This window comes from Egretta garzetta, unplaced genomic scaffold (genome assembly GCF_000687185.1).
Source record: "Egretta garzetta isolate BGI_Z169 unplaced genomic scaffold, ASM68718v1 scaffold13, whole genome shotgun sequence".
Classification (NCBI taxonomy): Eukaryota; Metazoa; Chordata; class Aves; order Pelecaniformes; family Ardeidae; genus Egretta; species Egretta garzetta.
In genome coordinates, this window is record NW_009259239.1 from 77,002 (window position 1) to 96,114 (window position 19,113).

The 19,113-nt window shown below is 39.6% G+C and overlaps 1 protein-coding gene across 2 annotated transcripts in view; it reads right to left on the minus strand.

Annotated features, from left to right (window-relative positions):
• Positions 1-5,562: 5,562 nt before the first annotated feature.
• Positions 5,563-19,113, minus strand: part of FAM91A1 (family with sequence similarity 91 member A1) — a 27,073-nt gene continuing 13,522 nt past the window's right edge. The window contains exons 15-24 of one of the 2 annotated variants that reach the window (XM_035891567.1): positions 18,592-18,724; positions 17,586-17,734; positions 16,989-17,123; positions 14,716-14,829; positions 13,852-13,924; positions 12,437-12,586; positions 11,828-11,935; positions 11,407-11,530; positions 10,289-10,358; positions 5,565-8,893 (exon numbers count right to left, since the gene is read on the minus strand). In XM_035891567.1, coding sequence (XP_035747460.1) covers positions 8,717-8,893; positions 10,289-10,358; positions 11,407-11,530; positions 11,828-11,935; positions 12,437-12,586; positions 13,852-13,924; positions 14,716-14,829; positions 16,989-17,123; positions 17,586-17,734; positions 18,592-18,724 — 1,233 coding nt within the window. In that variant the 3' untranslated portion in view covers positions 5,565-8,716. Of the gene's footprint in view, positions 8,894-10,288; positions 10,359-11,406; positions 11,531-11,827; positions 11,936-12,436; positions 12,587-13,851; positions 13,925-14,715; positions 14,830-16,988; positions 17,124-17,585; positions 17,735-18,591; positions 18,725-19,113 lie in introns of both variants that reach the window. The other variant, XM_035891568.1, reaches the window with a different exon arrangement.

The window sequence follows — 19,113 nt, forward strand, 5'->3', positions numbered from 1 at the left end:
ATAATCTCCATCCTATCCACAGGAACTGGCTCGTATTTTATCTTGCTTTGCTCATACCCCACGGCACCTTCACCTCCCGTACAGCCAGCCTGGAGAGAAAACACGCAGAGCACCTCAATTACAGACCCTGCTATCCGGTTAATAACGGATTTGAGATGCACCCGCTCTGAAGACCAGAGATGAAAACACATTATTCTCCTTCCCCCTTCTGAAACATTATCATACGTGTGCTGCCATGGATAAACCTTCAGTTTTGTCCCTGACATCTATTCAGTCCCCTCAGGACATGTTCTGCATAGTTGTAAAGTCAGCTGTCTAGGGAGAGGGCAAGAAACATTGGTCTAATGAAGAATATGAGCCAACATAATCAGATTTGTGAGCCAAAGAAACTAATACTTTAGAGACTGCTGTACGGACATTCAGCTAATAAAACTTTATCAGACTGCCTTGGAAGCAAGTGCCTAGGAAAAGAGCTCTCTCTGGCAATTCACAAGGTCAGAAATACCGAGACAGCCTAGACAAATTGCCAGCCAGGATCAATGCAGAGCAAGAAGCGCAAGGAACACTACAACACCGAGCTTCAACTGTCTTCTGAATACGAATCCCAATTTATTGCCAAATCAAATGGCTATACTAGCACTGTCATTCTTGCCAGCCACCTGAGGTACCAGGTTCAAGAGAGAGGATGCTCCATGCCGATTTGCTACCTGTGCATTAAAAAGACATTTCAAGCTCACTCTTTAACCCTCCCAAACACAATTCTAAAAAATCTTATGTAAATAGAGTTGGGCTAAAACCATGTTCCTCCAGTTTCCAAGGTGTCTCAGACCCAGGTTCCGCATGTTGCTCAGACACTCAAGTCCCACCATTTACTCAGCCCTGAAGCACCTTTTCAGAGCTGGATTCGAGTCCTCCAGGAAAGCTTAGTTAGAGTAAGTCTTCCTTCAATGGGTTTGCAGCAAATGAAAGATGAGGAACTCCTAGAGAGGCTCCAAAGGAGAGCTACAAAGATGATCAGGGGACTGGAGCATCTCTCCTACGAGGAAAGGTTGAGGGAGCTAGGCTTGTTTAGCCTGAAGAAGAAAAGAGTGAGAGGGGATCTCATAAATACTTACAAATATCTCAAGGGTGGATGTCATGAGGACAGAGCCAGACTCTTCTCAGTGGTGCCCAGCAACAGGACAAAGGGCAATGGGCACAAACTGAAACATAAGAGGTTTCAGTTGAATACAAGGAATAACTTCTTTACTTTGAGGGTAACAGAGCACTGGCACAGGCTGCCCAGGGGGCTTGTGGAGTTTCCTTCTCTGGAGATACTCAAAACCCGCCTGGACAATGTCCTGTGCAACCTGCTCTAGGTGACCCTGCTTTAGCAGGGGGGTTGGACTGGATGATCTCCAGAGGTCCCTTACAACCCTTGCCATTCTGTGATTCTGTGAACAAAAATTAATACCAACCAGTTGCACGTAAGGAGGAACAAAGTCCTATACCCCATCCTTCTCTCAGAGACTCCTGGCTCTGCTCCAAAAGCCTTCTTTGCCAACCTGGAGCTAATGTTTAACCTAAAAGATGCTGTCGTATATGGCAATGCTTATGGAATCAAGAAGTTCATTGCATCTGATGTCATTCGTCGTATCAATATTTGCCAAAGGCTTAGTCCTATTATTTAGATAGTTTTATAAACAGCTCTGTGGCATTCTGCAAGTAACATTTTAACCAAGTCTATCCTCTCTTAAGCCTCTTTATTGAATAAGCAGAGCTCTGTCTGTTAATTACATAGAATTGCCTTAGTTCAGTAGTGTTCACTGGCAAAGAACGTCCACTCAAGAATACTTTTAACAACAACAACAAAAAAAACCCCACTAACAACTAAATCCACAGTTTTTTCCTGATGGTGCCTGTTGCTGGAAGGCAATAACAAGAGAAGTGCTGACACCTACAGGGCAAGACATTGGGGTGTCTGGAAACCTCAGCCCACTAAGTCCTACTGCATCACACACACTGTACAGTCCAGTTACACAGGCATATGACTTCAGAGTAGGGCAGCTACCTGATCTGATTTAATTTTTTAAAATGATTAGAGTAATATCTTGTCGTCACTCATTTTCAAAGCATGTTTATACAATCGAATGAAAATGCAATCCAGGCCAATTCACATTGATTGTTTGAAGGATTTCAGAGAGCTGGAAAAATAAACCATGTTCTCCTCCAGTTCTATTTCTACTCCCTCCTAACGTTCTCGGCACCTCTCATTTCTGTGTCTAACTTCTTTCCCAGATTTTTTGGGGTAGGAATGGTCCCTTAGGACTTGTAATTAAGGGGTTCATTTCCATTTCTCTATTCTGCAAGAGTGACCTCTAGGATACAACACATCAGACAGACACTTTCCCCCTTCTCCCAGGACTTTTCTAGACTATTATTCCTCCCCTCTTCTCATCATTAGCTTCTTTTCATTTCCATTTCTGTTCCCCAGTTGAATATATTCCTGTTCCCCAGCTGAATATATTCCTTCTACTGCAAGAAACTCCTTACGCTCAACAACACTGGGCCAAGACCCTACTCACTAAACCTCGTGGCTTATATACACGCTGTATGTGTCACAGGCTATACACACCTGCCAAAGGCTTCAGACAAGGAAAAACCCCTCATAAACATTATTAATAACAGGAAAGATGTCAGCAGGGATTCAGGGTTAGGTTTTGCACACATGTGACAAGCACAGCATACAGCAACCACAAGGGATGCACAGAGTAGCCACAGGTAAAAAGCTGAGGCTGTGGTGCAAAAACCCACAGGAAACAAAATGTCAAGAAGAAAATGGGCATCACAAAAAACAGGACAGCTTTTCTGTCTGTAGAAGGAAAGCAAGCAAAAGCTACAGCCCAGGAAAACCAAGTTCAAGTCCTATGACAATAAAACCGTAAAAGAACTAAACCCTTGTTCATTTACAAGCAAAACGGTGGATAGGTTGAAAGAAGACGAACATAAACCCCGCTGTTCTCAAGTGATATTATCATCGATTCCTACAACACAGGAGCAGTTCAGAAGACACAATGGAACCACCTACAAAAGCCTTGCAACAGATCCCTTACAGTTTCTCATGGTGCTTTTTTTCAGCTAGGATGATCCTACAGGTACATTACATCTAGAAATAAAGGATTCGGCCAGTTCATTAGCATTTCTCTCTTTCACATGGGGAAAAAACCCCCAAACACAATAGGATAGAAAAGTCAATAGGAAAGCAGCCAGCTCTGAGGCCAGGAAATCTGGTTTGCTGCCCAGTAACCACCAAAAAACCTTCCAGTACTGACCTACATAACAGAACCATGAAGGAAAACTCACCACTGTCCGGCAGCCACAGCAGAAGCAGCGCTGTGGGTTTCTCAGCAGCAAAACTCACCCCCAGGGCTTGAGGCCACAGAAGCCGTTCAGTGCTGCGGGACGAGGAAAGCGGTAAATTCCCCCACGCCAGACACCAGCAGGTAAGACAGAACCTGGAAGTGCATCAAGTTGCTGCGGCCACGCGCCTCCTCGCTACCGTTCTCAGCAGCATCCCTACTGCTCCGGATCACCCCCACCCACCCTCTCCTCCTCCAAGGTCTCAGTCCTCAGCACTTCGCTGCTGCCCTGGGCTCTAACCCCAGTCTTCTTGTGGCTATCAAGTTTTCTTGTCACGGGCTCAAAGTAGCTGGCACTGCACAAAACCCACATTCATAAAGCTGGGCTGATCCTGGTAGTTCGGTAGCAATGAGCTATGTAGTTTTACAAAACTCTGTAGGGCTGTATTACTGGCTGTATGCTCTGCTATACTAGTGTTCTCCAAACCCACAATTTGAATTTTGTCCAGCATTCGACACTGCCCTACTTAAAAAAAAAAAGTGTATAAAATCACTTCATGCACTTTATAATAATCAGGAGGGCAGAATAACGGAGGTTGAAAAGCACCTCAGGCAGTCCAACTCCTGCTCAGAGCGAGGTCAGCCGTGAGATCAGAGGAAGTTGCTCAGGGCTTTAGCCAGTCTGTTTCTGAAAACCTCCATGGATGGAGGCTGCACACCACCTCTGGGCAGCCTGTTCCAGTGCCTGACCGTCTTAATTGCAAAAAAAGCTTTTGCAGGGAAAAAAACCCCAAACAAATAAGCAGTTTAAGAAATTATATTGCTGTAGTACAGAAAGATACTAGGAGAAAACATGGGTCACCTGTGCACCAATTTTGAGGTTCTATCATAGTGCTGCTTGGACTCAGAACATAAGTTGTCTTTGGAAAGGGTAGAAGGGAAACCAAGGGATGGAGGGGGGAAACCTAGAGGACATACAGGACCTATATCCATAATGTAAGGAGAGAACGATTAAACAAATTAGGCCTCCGCTAATTTGCAGGAATCCAACATCAGTATTCATTACAGCCAACATAAACTAAGGCCTCCACCATCCTATTTGCATTGTTGATACTTTTGTTTCAATTCTGTGAAGCTGTGCAGAATCACCTAACAAAAGAATCCAGGATACGAGGGGTTACCGCCAACCCTAAAGCCTGCATTTCCTATCTCACTGCAGCCCCACAAGCACTTTACATCTCTGAGCCCAGCTCAATTCCTAAAGCCTGCCCAGGTCCAGCTCACCAGCAGGCCCATTTCCAAAAGGCATCTTGTACCAAGTAGTTCCCAAGCAAGTGAACTTGATTATCAAAGTCACCCAGAGCCATCTTCAAGAAGCATTAAAAAGCTTGGCTTTGCTCCAGGGGATGAGGGGGGAGGATTAACAATAAAACCAGATACATTTCATCCATGGTCCAAAAGGAGCCTCAAGCTCTATCACGATGACAAAGCTAGAGGCATGCATTTAGAGTATTCAAGTGGGAAAAAAAGGACTTGGGGTCCAGGGGAAGGAAAAAAAAAAAAAAAAAAAAAAAAAAAAAAGAAAAAGAAAAAAGAAAAAAGGTAGTTACATACACATTCTCCAGAAAATCTGAAATAGAATAAAGTAAAGGTTTAAACCCAAGGAGGAGGTTATTAAGTCAAGTTACATACACATTCACCAGAAAATCTGAAATAGAATAAAGTAAGGTTTAAACCCAAGGAGGAGGTTATTAAGTCAGACCCTCTGCAGTTGTACTGCCAAGATAAATCCTGGGCCTGGATCAGTTTAAAGAAACAAACAAATGACAATTTTGGTCTCATTTCTTTCCAGTTCCCAATCAAAAACATCTTTAGTCAAAGACAACAGGTAAGGCACTACATGCACAAATGCCTTCAAATACCCAGTATCAAACACTACAGGCTTAGATTGTGGCCAAAAGAGGAGACAAAGCGTGCATCATGCTCTTGAACTTTCCCTTCCTCTTAGAGGTTAAGCATACAGCAGGGAGAAGACTACACTGGCGCTCAGCGACAGGAGAAGGGGCAATGGGCACAAACTGAAACATAAGAGGTTTCAGTTGAATACAAGGAAGAACTTCTTTACTTTGAGCACTGGAAGAGGCTGCCCAGGGGGGGTGTGGAGGCTCCTTCTCTGGAGATATGCAGGGGGGGTGGACTGGATGATCTCCCAAGGTCCCTTCCAACCTTTGCCATTCTGTGATACACTAAAACAAGGGGGTTCCACTGGTAAAATGGCATTTCTGCCAAATTGCATGCATACGGGAAAAAAAGGTACTTCGATGACATTTGGTAGTCTTGAGCACTACAGTGAGAGAGTGACATTTTAGTGCTGTGCCCAAGAAGAGAACTACTGCACGTGAAGGATTCTGCACATGGTTTGACCTACACCACAGTTTATTTGTAAACATTTGTTACATGTGCCAATAATTTAATTGAACACAGACTTTGTACAATTCAATGTATAATATTAACAATGTCACACTAGAAGAGTGCAACTGTATTCCGTTACAGTCATACTTTAAAACCTTCAAAATACAAATTATTTGGAACACTGAACAAGAAAAATTTGAGAACAATGATGGAAAAGAGAACTGTGAAATAATGTCATGATCAAAAAACCTGAAAACAAACATAGCGCACTTTCTAGTTGGCTCCTGAACACCTTCAGGTATATCCACCTAGGCTGACTACTACTTGGGTTGTGCCAGAGCACAAAACCCACCTCTCTTCTGCAAGTTAAAAACCTTGCTGAAGACAGAAACTTAGAACAGCTTTACAATGTGTAATGTGTGTGATTTTCCCCGCTGTCAATAAAACTACCTGAAGAAAAGAAATTGATTTAAGTTGTCTTTATTTGCAATACAATATAAAATATTCTTTTGGTATTAAGATCTTTGAGATCTTACTTTTTTTACACCATATTTAAAACAAAAGTCACATACTTCGAGTAAAGCCTCTGGACCATCCCAAGCACTGGAGCTGTAGTAGAGTTTCAGGTATTTTATGGACTTCTTTGGTTGCAATCTATTCAGTAAACTTCAGATATGCAGACTTGAACATTTAAGCTCCTAAACTAGTGTTGAAGCACCTACATTAGAGTGCCTTGAGTTCTAAAATCCTGCAACATACCTGGAATTCTCACATTAACTGTAAGATTTATGGGTATTAAACAACTCTGATAAGCAGGCTACTTTTATTGAGAAACTTTACTTTAAACAACCTAAAAACAAAGGGTATCCTTCACTTAGTAACACTGAAGAATAAGCAGTGAGAACAAGAAATTTTCATCCATTTTCAAACGTCCATACAACTTGCGCTATCATCACTTTACATACTAGCATAGACAGTGCATGGTAAAATTCGATACACCAGCCTAGCTCATCTACAACAGCTCACCGTAGCACTTAAAGTAACATCTATAGTACTGAAAGTGTAAGCCATCACCTAACTCCTTAGTTCCTCTACAGTGCTAGACATTGGCTTAATCTCCACATAACAATTCTCACAGTAAAGGTTTCCTCTGCCACTTCTAGAAGAATGACATCTAATGCCTCTTCAATTTCTTTTGAAGGAAATAAGGCAACTTAAAAAAAACGCTATGGAGAGTATGCACATCCAGTACAAAAGTCACTGTGGTGTAAATGATCAACTTTATATAGATAATCTAGCTCTGTAATATACACAGAATACTACGTTCAGCTGCTGTTGGTAAAATACAAAACCAAAACAGATGTAAGAAAGCAGCACTGAGCAAACTGAAGTACTACAGACTTCCAGTTTCATAGAGCGCAAGTCCTACACTTACACTTTAGGAATGTACATAAAGCAAAGGAAAAGAATGGAATTTTCACAGTTGTAACTGAAGCCACTGCATTATTCTATCGTGGTATGTTTGTCCTTTTCAGACTTCTGTCATGTTTTTTCTTACAGCCATACAGAACAGGATACAAACCCAAATGTTGCCATTTTTCTCCTGCTGTTGTCCAGCATCATCTATGCCACAGTCTTGGTCCGTTATTTATTGTAGGCTAGTAATGACAGGATGGTTCAGTCTCATTTTTAATTATGACTATTTAAAACAAGGCAGTTCAGTAAAGATGAGAGTTGGCAGAGTAGTTTGGACAGCTGGGTTAAAAGTCTTAACGTTTACATCTCCTGCTCTCCTTGTGTGCTAAATGGGACAGACCTTTTTTAAGCTGGCAAAAAGTTGTTCATGCCTAATATAAACAAAGTGAAATCATGCTACATGAAATCATCCCCTACAAATAGAGCCAGAACATGATTTTAGATGAAACAGCTCACTGTTAATGTTTGTCATAATCAGCAGCTAATGGTTCAAGGAAAACAGATTCAGAGAAGTCTCCGCCTACACATTCTCTGCTGTTCTTCCTTTACTAGTGACTGTCATGAAAAGTCAAGAGCTCTGTTCTTTCAAACATTAATCAATAGGACATATCTAGCTATCTACCTTAAACTCAGCTTATGAAATCAGGAGTTTTCCTACAGCAATAATCACCAGCAAATAACAATGAGGGACTAACTCCCAGCGTGATCAAATCTCAGACGCTCCTGGTTTCATACAAAGAGCAAGATGAATCCATTATCATGAAGAACCCCATGAACAGAGCCAACCACTTCAGCTCTTCCATAACTCCACACTTCCATCAAAATATGCCAGAGATGAAAGTGTACCACTCACCTTCAAAGTGGCCTTAAGTCATCAGCAGGCCTCTGAGTTTGCACTAACTCAGCCTCCTACAAGCATCAAATCTCTTCCCATTGTACTAGTTTGTCAAGGCCCCAGTGTTAAGCTGACCTTCAGAATTCAACAATTCTTAATGCCCAATATCACCACGATACTTTTTTTTTTTAAACAGTAGGTATCACTGAGCTTTCAGAGGAAGAGCTGAATCTCTTACCTTTATACTGAAAGATTTTCAGTAATACAGTACAAAACTAAACAGAATTTATGTCTGAGTAACGAACATAGAAAACTACTATTGCAATTTTGTGGTGACAGCATAGAAATTTAACAATCATCAGAAAGCCTAGAAAGGGCGTGTTTAGTTATAAAAGAAAGATTGTCTCAAGGTAAAAATAGTGCTGACAGCTAAAAAGCTCTCTGTTGCAGCAAGATATGCAGTAATGAGTAACAAGTTCTAGACTGTATAAGCATTTCCCCAATACTGCAAGACAACACATTTTTGTAACACTACTTTTACATGGGTTATGCTGCAGCAGCAGTACACTTCTTAGTGGTTGGCACTAGGAATTAACCATAATAGAAGAAAGGCATTTAGTGATCGATGCATGAGAATCTCTATTCGACCTGTTCCTTAGGTGTGGTTGAAAAAAACTGAGGAAGGGGACCATCCGTTCCATTCAGATAATACACCTTCTTTGAACATGAGATTCTTGGCAGGAAGCGGAACACCCATATCTGCAGAAATAGGCTGCAAAAGCGAACTTGAAGAACCAGCATCATGGAGCTGATCCAGTGCTGAAAGACCTTCCTAAAAGCAAAAGGAAGAAAAAATGCTGTCTTAAACAAAGACAACCAATGAAGGACTTAATACGTAGAATATGACAGACTAATCTAATCTGCAAATATGCTTAGTATTTCTGAAGTGTGTTACTTTAATCCAGCAAATACCAAATCATTATGGAATTAAACACAGAATAAACGAAGGGAAGCACGAAATAAGCATACAGTTGTCTCTGGTGTGTCTGTGCATGCATTTTTTGGCTTCCACAAAAACTTCAGGGAAGCCTGAGGCTTAAAACTGAAGGAAGGACCTAGCAAAATGAATGCAGAGCTATAAAATCTTCAGGACAGCTATCGTACTGCTATTTATCCCATACTGTGCTAAGAGTTATACATCTATTTGGAGGCACTGACTTGATCATATTTTGAGTAGTTGTATTTCATAGAAGTTTGGTTTTCTCAGCTTCAAAAACACTTCAGCACTTTCTTTTCCTCTCCATACAGATCATCATCAAGAAAAGTGTATCTCAGAGATAACATCTAAGAGATTAGGACAGGAGCCACTTGAGACTGTTTGACAGATGGTTTCAAGGCTTCAAACCTACTGGGAATCTCCAACGTTCTCATGAGGAAGCGGTTTCAGGGTCACACCATTCATAACACTACCTGGTTAAGTAACCTGCAGGTTCCTTACCTTACTGAAAAGATAGAATTTTACAGAAAAGTATCATAAGACGTAAGCAGCTGAGCAGATTCCATGTGGATATGAATGCTAGCATACAGTTCCATGCAGAATTATAGCAGGCTTCAGACCTGGCATTGCTCCTTGCCTCCTACACACTGTTCTCTCTCTACGCTCTTAAAAAAATCCCCCCAGAGTATGCAGTTTTACTTATTTATACTCATTCACCACCAAGTTCTAGATGGTCTTAGGACAACTGCAGAAAGTACACTGTTATGAAATACATGTTAATGTATTTTTTTTCCTAAGGGAACACAGTTAACTTGAGATGCAGATAAAAATCTCAAAAGATTAGCATATCCATGGTTTGCGGTAAATCTCCCTAACAAATGTAAGAAGCAACCAATTAACCAGCAGAATAGGCTGTGTTATTACAGGAGTGAAGAACAATTTTGCTGTGCAAGTCCCATTTAAAAAAAAATGAAACTAATTACACACAAGATGCAACCACAGAAGTTGAGAGAAGTATTAAATAAGGCTAGAAAAGGGATTGGGAAGTACTCACTTTTTGCTACCAGTAGAATTTGAGGTTGACAGTGCTCTTAATACAGTTACCATTTAAGGAAAAAGCAAATAAAACAAACCACATGTGTTTCCATACACCCAAGAATGGCAAGTAGGAGGGCAAAGAGGGATGATAGACCATAAAGAATGATTTACATCTGGATTATTGCTTCTTACCTGGAATGAATGAACAAAATTAAGGACCTGAAGAGACAGCTTTCTACTGGAATGTAAGAGTTTTTGAAGGCTGTCAAAAACAAAACAGAAAAGCTGTGTCCAAGGTGCGCTCATTTTTACTAGTGAAGTAACACCATAGTAACTTGCGCACAATTAACTCTAGTAGTACCCAACATCACGTGATAGTTAAAAGTTTTCACACAGAAAGCTTGATAATATTGCCATCACTGAAGAGGTGCTCAACTCATCTCATCTGCTCTTGAGTCTAGTCAGTGAAATTCTGTTTTCCCTATCATTTACACCATGCTAAAGTGAAACTATTGTAACTGAAAGATTCCATTTTACAGAAGATACTAATATATTGGACTTTATCATGTCTCATTGTGGGACAGTCTGGTAACATGACTTTTAAAGAAGCAGATTATTGACACACTGTTAAAAAGCAGGTAAACTACTATAAAAAAATCCTTAAGCCATGTTTTCAAGCAGCCTTATCTTTGGTCTCTAGAACCAGACTCTAGAAAAAAAAAATAAGAAGCAAAAAAACCCCAAAGAAAAACACAAACCCCAAAATCCCATTGTTTAAAGAGTAATCTTTCATAAAGAAAAGCTACAGTAAACAGCAAAAGATCGCTTGATCATAAGCCATGACTAAACTAAGAAAATTCACATAACAGCTAAAAGCATTTTATATCAAAGCATTACCAGCAAGTTTCCCCCTGCCCAGGAACAGGGGCAGGGCTAGGGGGCCTAGGAGGAGGAAAGAAAGCCTGTGCTAAGCTAGGAAGGGGAAGTGAGTAGGAAGGCACCCAAGTTTACTTTTTTCCCCTGATCCGTTCATAGACAGTTTATTACAAAAAATTAATTTTCACTTTGCAGAAACTATAAACTCAGCCTAATCTTAATCTTAACACAACTAAGGACTACTAGATTGTACATCATAGCTGGTATCTATGAGCCAAAAAGCGGCCACTTTACACACTAGAATTAGGTACTCTATGAAACTTAACTCAGTTCAGCTCCTATAGCCATCAGAGTGGTAGGTATCGTCTTTTGCAGAAGCTCTAGGCATAACACATACATCCTGTTAAACCTGCAGCAGGTAAATTACAGCTCACCTTTCTTTTCTACATAATCCATGAGTGGCAATTTTTCTGCAGACTTTCTGATTCAGCTCAGAGCTGAAGAGTGGAATGCCAAAGCATAATTCCAGGGGAACCCATTCCAGTTCCGTTGTGGGTACTGCAGAAAGAAAATCAAGAGACAAACAAATTTTAAGAAGAGACAAAGCAAGAATATTAATCCCAGAACCAGTTCTCTCAGATCAGGCTCCATTGGACAGTTCAGACTTTTTAAAACACAGTTCATTTACTGAACTGCTCAAAGATTTAAGGGAATGTGAATTTTAAGGAGGAAGAACACTTAGCATTGCACTTACCATCCCAGGCAGTAATACAACAACAATATGTGTTCAGATCCTTAAAAACAAGATAAGTCTTCAGACTGAAAATGTTTAGTACAAGCCACTTGTGTTTTTACCTTCAAGGCTTTGCTTCACTGCAGAATCCATTGAGGTTTCTTCTATTACCATCTCAAATGATTCTGTGCTTCCATTTACATCAGATCCTGATGCTAGTTCAGCCTCTCCTGAAGGTAAAGTAATTCTTACATAAACATTTAAGTGAATCTACATTTAGATATTACCTGATGTAAGGAACACGACACAAGTTTTGCTCAAAGACCATACAGCTATAAAACTGGAGGAAGGGATATGGAGAAACATAGGGCCTGACTCGTTTTAGGACTAAGGAGACACTTAGGGAGCCTCAACACACTTAAAGATTAAGTTCTAGCATATAAAAATGGCACAATTTACATTTAATGTTTTGATTTTTTTTTTCTTTTATTGACTGTCCCAGTCCAGTGATTTTCAGCCTGTATTTGCTATGCTTGAGCTAGTCACAAAGAAGAATTAGGAAGTAAATTTGCTGCTAATAGATTCACACTAAAGAGGGGTTCCTATCTATGTTGGATAGTATTTTATAGCGTTCCAAATCAAATCATTGCAATCCTTTGTTTAACTTTGCTGAAGTGATTGTATGCAAAATAAAGAGAACACAGCCAAAAAGACAATTATTGGTAACTAACCTCTTCCATCAGAAGCATCGCTCAGCTTTCTGTTAGCATGCCGACTTGTAGGATTCAACATAGTGACATAGCCACAAAAATGCTGCAAGTCTACTTTGTTTCTCAGTATTTTTAAAGCCGTATGAATGCCCATGTTCACACGAGAGAAGTCTAGTAGAAAACAACACATATTCCAGCTTACTTTACTAGAAGCCTCCTCCACAATAATATAGTTTGTCCCTCAGCCAGGCTGTTTTTTAGCTGGATTTTCCTCTCTTGCAAAGCTCCAGGCTAATGATCACATTCGTAGATCTGGGATAACATGTAAGTGATCACAGTCTTCCCACACCAAGCACTAACTGGTATTTTATAGTACAGTAAAAGAGCAGAGGAGGAAGAAACATACAAACAGAAGACGATCTCTCTCTCACACACAGACACATACAGACAGCAGAGATGGCAAGGTTCAGCTAGGAATCAGATGTCCAGCTCTTTCAGTGCCAGAGTCTTTTATGGCAAATTCAATACAAGATACACGTTCCACATATCTGAAATTCTGAAGAATTAGAATACAGTATTAGAGGGTAACAAGGAGTTTCAACACTGAGTTGTTCATGCTAGAACTTAAGAGATTTTGCCTTCAAGGTTTTTCACCTAGCATAAAGTTGGAAGAAAACAGACATCCCAGAGAGAGCAAATATAAAAGTATCTCATTTTGAACCCAGTAAAAACTAGGAAAATTAGTTAATGAGCTTTACTTCTAGTTGGCACAGAATTTTTTAAGTGGCAGCTTAAATAATTTTACATTACATACCTAGAAATTCATACTTTTATGACAGCTCTCAGCTGGGAAGGCTATGGCCTCAACTATCCAAATCTTATGTCCTACTCATCAAGGAGTATTTCAGAACATGTTAATTCCTGCCTTTCAAAATCAGCTGAGTCAGGCAGACTGTGAAGAAATAGGAGATTTTGCTAGCAAAACTCTTCCTGAGTAAAAGACTCCATAATAGTTCCTAGTCCTATTAATCAAGATAAGCTTGTTCAGTTTTGGTCTCAGCTGTCTTACAGTTAAGAGATGCTGAACAGAACATACGGAAGATTTATTTATGCAGTTAATAAATATGCTAGTTAATAAGCAATATTCACAAAGAAAGATTCAGAGGTGTTTGTGGAAGTTACTTCTTTACATCCATGCTAGGAGAGAAAAGGCCAGGAAACACATTCTAATTAGGACAGAGAAGACAGAAAGGAAAAGCATCTCTAAGCTCAGAACAGACTTGTCAACCATTTAAATATTCTTTCAATTTTCTCATGTAAATTGACTCGTAAGTCCAAGAAAATTTGTATTAAAAGGATTATTGCAACCTTACTGCACAAGGTAATGTGCAAGAAAATTAAATATGGTGGTGCAGAGATTAAAGACAGTCAATTACCTCCCTGCTGCTCAGCTTCATCAAATGGGAAAGGTACGTGCATTGTTTCTCCCATTCCATGCATGCCATGCCCCTGAAGATCAAGGAATTAAATTAGGAACAGAAAAATATAGTCATCAGCTTAGCTTAGCCCTATTTGTGCTCCCTTTTAGGGAGTACCTGTCAAGCTGATGAAACAAATAGGCAGATTGAGTTATTTATACATTAAAGTTCTTGTTTAGCCGAAATAAGTAATTAAATAAAATACCCCACCCTTCCCCCTAATATGCATGCGAGTAAACACCATGAAGTTAAAACTTCAGTGAAGAGGAGCAATTCTTCTCTCCACTTACTGGTTATAAACGGATTTCCTAACCACTGAGCACTTCTGCAGCAAAACAGAGTTTCCACCCACAGTACAGAACATTTTTGTGCAGTCAAGGCTGTCACAAGTGAGCCTTTGAGAACGTGTAATTTTGTTTGTTATGATATTAAACATCTATTTATTTGAATGATTAATTCTGAGAGTTCAGCTGAGCCGAAAAAACAGAAGAGGAAGCTATTTTACTTCTCCCAAACAGACAAACCCACTCCATTTCTGTTGTTTGTGATAAAGAACATGTTTTGCTCATACTTTAATGTAAGAGCTAAGTACCAAGCACTCTGAAAAAGTGCATTTCTTGAATAACACTTCATACTCCCAGTTACCTTATACCGCTGCTGTCTAAGAAGCTCATGGGCTCTTCATTTTCACTCCAGTGAAATCATAGCAGCACTGGCTCTTTGCAGAAGTGTAGCTCTCTTACATTGTTAATCTTCTCTACCATGTAACAGCTTAACTCAAAAAATTATGCATGCTTTTATCATTTATACAGAGCACTGTACCTGAATTAGAACAGCAGAATGCGTTAAAGCATCATTCAACATTGTGAGCACATTTGAAGTAGGAACTACTCCTGGGTCATGACCCCAAGATGTTATTAATAAGCGATCATAACCCTAGAAGAGAGAAATTAAGAGTATTTACAGTAGTAATGGACTATCCAAGCACATAAAGTGAAGTACTAGAGTTAGGCATTAGCACATTGTTACAATTAGGCAATTACTGCAAGTAACTACAACTTTGTAGTGTTATACTTTGTACCAAGCATCACTCATGTTCATATTCCTGGTAAAGACAGAAGTTTGCCAACCTCCAAGCTAAGATGCTATTTTGAACAGGAGGTGTCTGTCACTGATTCCTGTAGAATTATGTGACCATCACAGCAGCCTCCTAACAAATCAGAGATGAAAATAATCCCACATAAATCTAAAAGCAAAATATAAACTAGACAAACTAACACCAACGACAGAGAACAAAGATATCCCCAAAATACCTATCCAGGGGGGAGGGACAGGAAGACAATAAAACTGACTAGGAAGTACTTTCCTAGTTTCTCAGTTTTCAATATTGAATTCCCCTGCATCTCCACAAGATTTCTAGAAATATCTTGACAGTTTCCTAAGAAAAATGACACTGCAAAACAGTACTGGAAAAAAGCTCCAGTAAGTTTGTGATAGTGCAGAATGTGAGATCATTTAGTACAAGAAAACCTGACCTATGAGTTCACTGAGATTCAAGCAGAATAGAAGTCTTCCAAGGCTACCACCCTGAATGCTCTTTACTAATAAAGGTGAACAACCCATAAGTGTACTGGCAGTTTAAGCCAATGACAGACTAACTTTATTCAAAGCTCATCACCAATGGCCTTACAAAATATTTTCTGCGCTAGAAGCCTTGATTTACTTAATCCTATATTATTTTAAAGTAAGTCTTAGAAATAGAAGTGTCTATAAAAATTTTGAAATCTGAAAGGGAAAGAACACGTGAAAGAGGTCTGACTAATGGAAAATGTATCTACAAGTCCTAGAGCCAGAGATGACCACTGAGGTAGGTACACACCAAAGAAAGCACATCCCTCTCTGAATCTCTCCATACCGTTCTAATATATTTAGCTCAAGTACCTACTCAGAATGAGGAGATGAAAACTGTAGAGGCCTCTCTGCAATTATAAATTTGAATGGTATTATTTTACGAATTCCATCGTGAGCAGCAAGACCCAAGCACTGATAAGTGGCTGCGGCATTTCAAATCGAAGTCAATAGATACAAAAATTTTTGGTTCAGGCAAGTTTGGAAGTTGCCATGGTCACTTCCACACAGGTTTGCCTAGTATACAGAATACCTAACAGTACTCCTTTGTGGCACATTTGGCCTTATTAGCATCTTAGAGACAGAATGGGAGAAGGCAGCATCTGAAGTCTTTCAGGCATGAGTTGATCACCTGCACTGTTTTGTGGGACTCCTTGCCAAAGCACTATATGGATGCTAGTAAGATAGGTGGATGCAAGACTAGAAGGAGTTCGGGAGAGCAACTAACCATTGCAGAGACAGTAATTCCAGTCACAACCTCTATATACACAAAATCACATACAGCTCAGGAAGTTCCAGACCAGAACATGGGGAGGGCTGGAAAGGTCTGAAGAGGAAGTATTACATATTGTGCTTATTCTTCCTACTTCCAGCCACTGCTAGAGTCAGGCTACTGGGCTAGGAAGACCTTTTGTCCAACCTAGTGCAACCTTTATTGAATTATTCTGTCATTTAAACTGCAAGGAGAATTACAGCCTAGAATTTCAGTGCCTCCATCACAGATTTCTACAGTGGACAAACTGGAAGGGATCATCTCAGCCATCTTCTAAATGAGGCAAAGTTGTATGTAGAGGTGTCCTTTCTTAGGTGATACTAGAATGAGCACAATATACTGTGCCTCTATCTTTTGACATAGCTCTTCAACATCTTTGTTACAAATTCTAGGAATGGGCTTACAAACCTATATTCACAATGACTGCAGCACCACATTTTAGACTAAAAACGAAAGGGGTGGCGTCAAATACAGTGGAGTCACACTGTGACAAGAAGAGAGACATAGGTAGCACTCCTTTTTCAGAATCTAGAGAGAAAACAAACCAAGACGCTACATAAAACTTGCTTCTAGAAAACTTACATCATCAACAATGCATTATACCTCCGACTTCAGCTGTTGTCCCTGAACAGCGTATAGCATATCTTTGAAACCTTTGGAGAAGGGAGGGAGAATAAATCCATGCATATGCTACCTGAAAAACATCTGGAAGTTTTCGAAGACGTGTTCCTTTAGAGAGCAACAGAGAAGGTGGTCCTTGTCCAGTTATATGGTAAATATACAGTTTGAACCAAACTGAACTGACTTCTGGTATCGCAGGTCCAATATGCTGAAGAGATTATTCAAGAAATTAGAAAGAACCTAATATTTCAACTGTTACATGTACAGATGACATTTAAGTATCAAAAGTTTTAAAGAAATATAAATCTAGTTTTGCAGCACAGGAGTTCAGATGCATTACTCTGCTACTGATGATATTCTAGGTACTTAGTCCAGTATTGCAAGAAAGGTGATAGTGAGGTATTTTCTATGAATGTAAATTCAAGAACAAAATATCTGTCATTGACTCTGCTCAAACAGATAAATTGTTGATAAATTAAACAAACATCATTTACTAAGTATTCACATTCTTCCTCACTGAACACTTTTTTTAGATGAATTGCAATACTATTCAACATACCGGTAACTGAGTGTCTTTAAAAGGGACATCTAATGGATACATCCAAAACAAAGCTATTAAGAAGATATTATGTTACTAGATTCTGGGGGAAAAAACCCAGAATTTTTTCACCTGGGGTGTACAGCTGCTAATAGGTCGAATTTCATTGGTGAGTGGTGCCATGGAAACCAGCAGAGTATAATTTTTGTTGAGAACTCTGCTGCAGGTAGCTGGATCCAAGCCGAGCAAACTCTCACATCTTAAGAGGTCCAAGGGAAAACCTATGTTGAAAATGTAAGATTCTTAAATTATCACTTGAGATGGAACATACAACACAAAGTATTATTTCGGATTTTCCATTCTCCCCTGCTAAGCCATAAATACACTATTTTCCACAACTAAGTTCTAAATTATTGGGGTGAATTTGAGTAAATCTGTACATAATTTTAGCACAACAGCTTTCCTCACCAACTAAATGATCCCAGGAAATAAGCACAAACAGAGATACAGAGGAAAGTAAGGTAAATAAATAAATAGATCTGCCCCCATTAGAAGAATACACTCCCTTTCATGACTTGAAAAATGGTTTTTTTGACAGAACAACTCTGAAAAATAAATGAGTCCTTTATTAGGGCTTTCAGAAGCATGTAATTTGAAACCATCTCCTCCACAAGTTCAGCTATAAATAAATAAATCTGCCCCGATTAGAAGAATACACTCCCTTTCACGACTTGAAAAATGTTTTTTTTGACAGAACAACTGAAAAAATAATGAGTCCTTTGTTAGAGATTTCAGAAGCACGTAATTTGAAACCATCTCCTCCACAAGTTCAGCTTGTCTTGCCATCATTATAGAATCATAAAATCATTTAGGCTGGAAAAGGCCTTTAAGATCATTATGCTTTAATCTGTTTCTTTGGACGTTAAGTCCAAGGCTTGGCAATCAAATCTGTCATTCAACAGGCAAACCCAGTAATGTGGGCTCAAAGGATGATGAAAGTGATGCTTGGGCTTCAAAAATATTTTTAAACAACTAGGATACAGTTTGCTTTCTGAAACAGCAGCTTAATCAGAAAGCTGAGTCCATGCCAGATATGGAAACAAACTTGAAAGGGTTTCCTCAGAAGCGTTCACAGTACCATTACTTGGTTGATCAGGCTGTACAGCTTGTGCCCCTAGGTCTTTATTATGCCGCAAAAACAGTATCGTGTTTCTCAGTGTAAGTGCATGATCGAAGTACCGCTGTGCTTCCCCTTCACCTGTGCTTTGAACCTACACAAAAAGCAAAATAAATGCATACGAGTGGCATGTTGTTTCCATAAGCATCAATTACACAACAGGAAAGATTAACAAATTAGCATTTTAGATCTTTGTAACAGAGTAAAAACCCTGCAGCTTATACGCAAAGGTGATTTACAGCAACTATTAAATGAAAAGAGTCTTGACCATGCTAGTCAAACGGTCAAAAAGCACACAAAGACAACGTCTATAAATCAGAACTACAACCCAGTCTTTAAGTAAAAGTATTTAAATGCCCAGTCATCCTGACTGGTATAAAAGGATACAGCAATTGACAGCAGTCCTCCCTACATAGTTCTACAGTTGTCCTTCTAGAATTATCTTTAAAAGGTGGATAGGCTAAACATTCCAGCACCTAATGT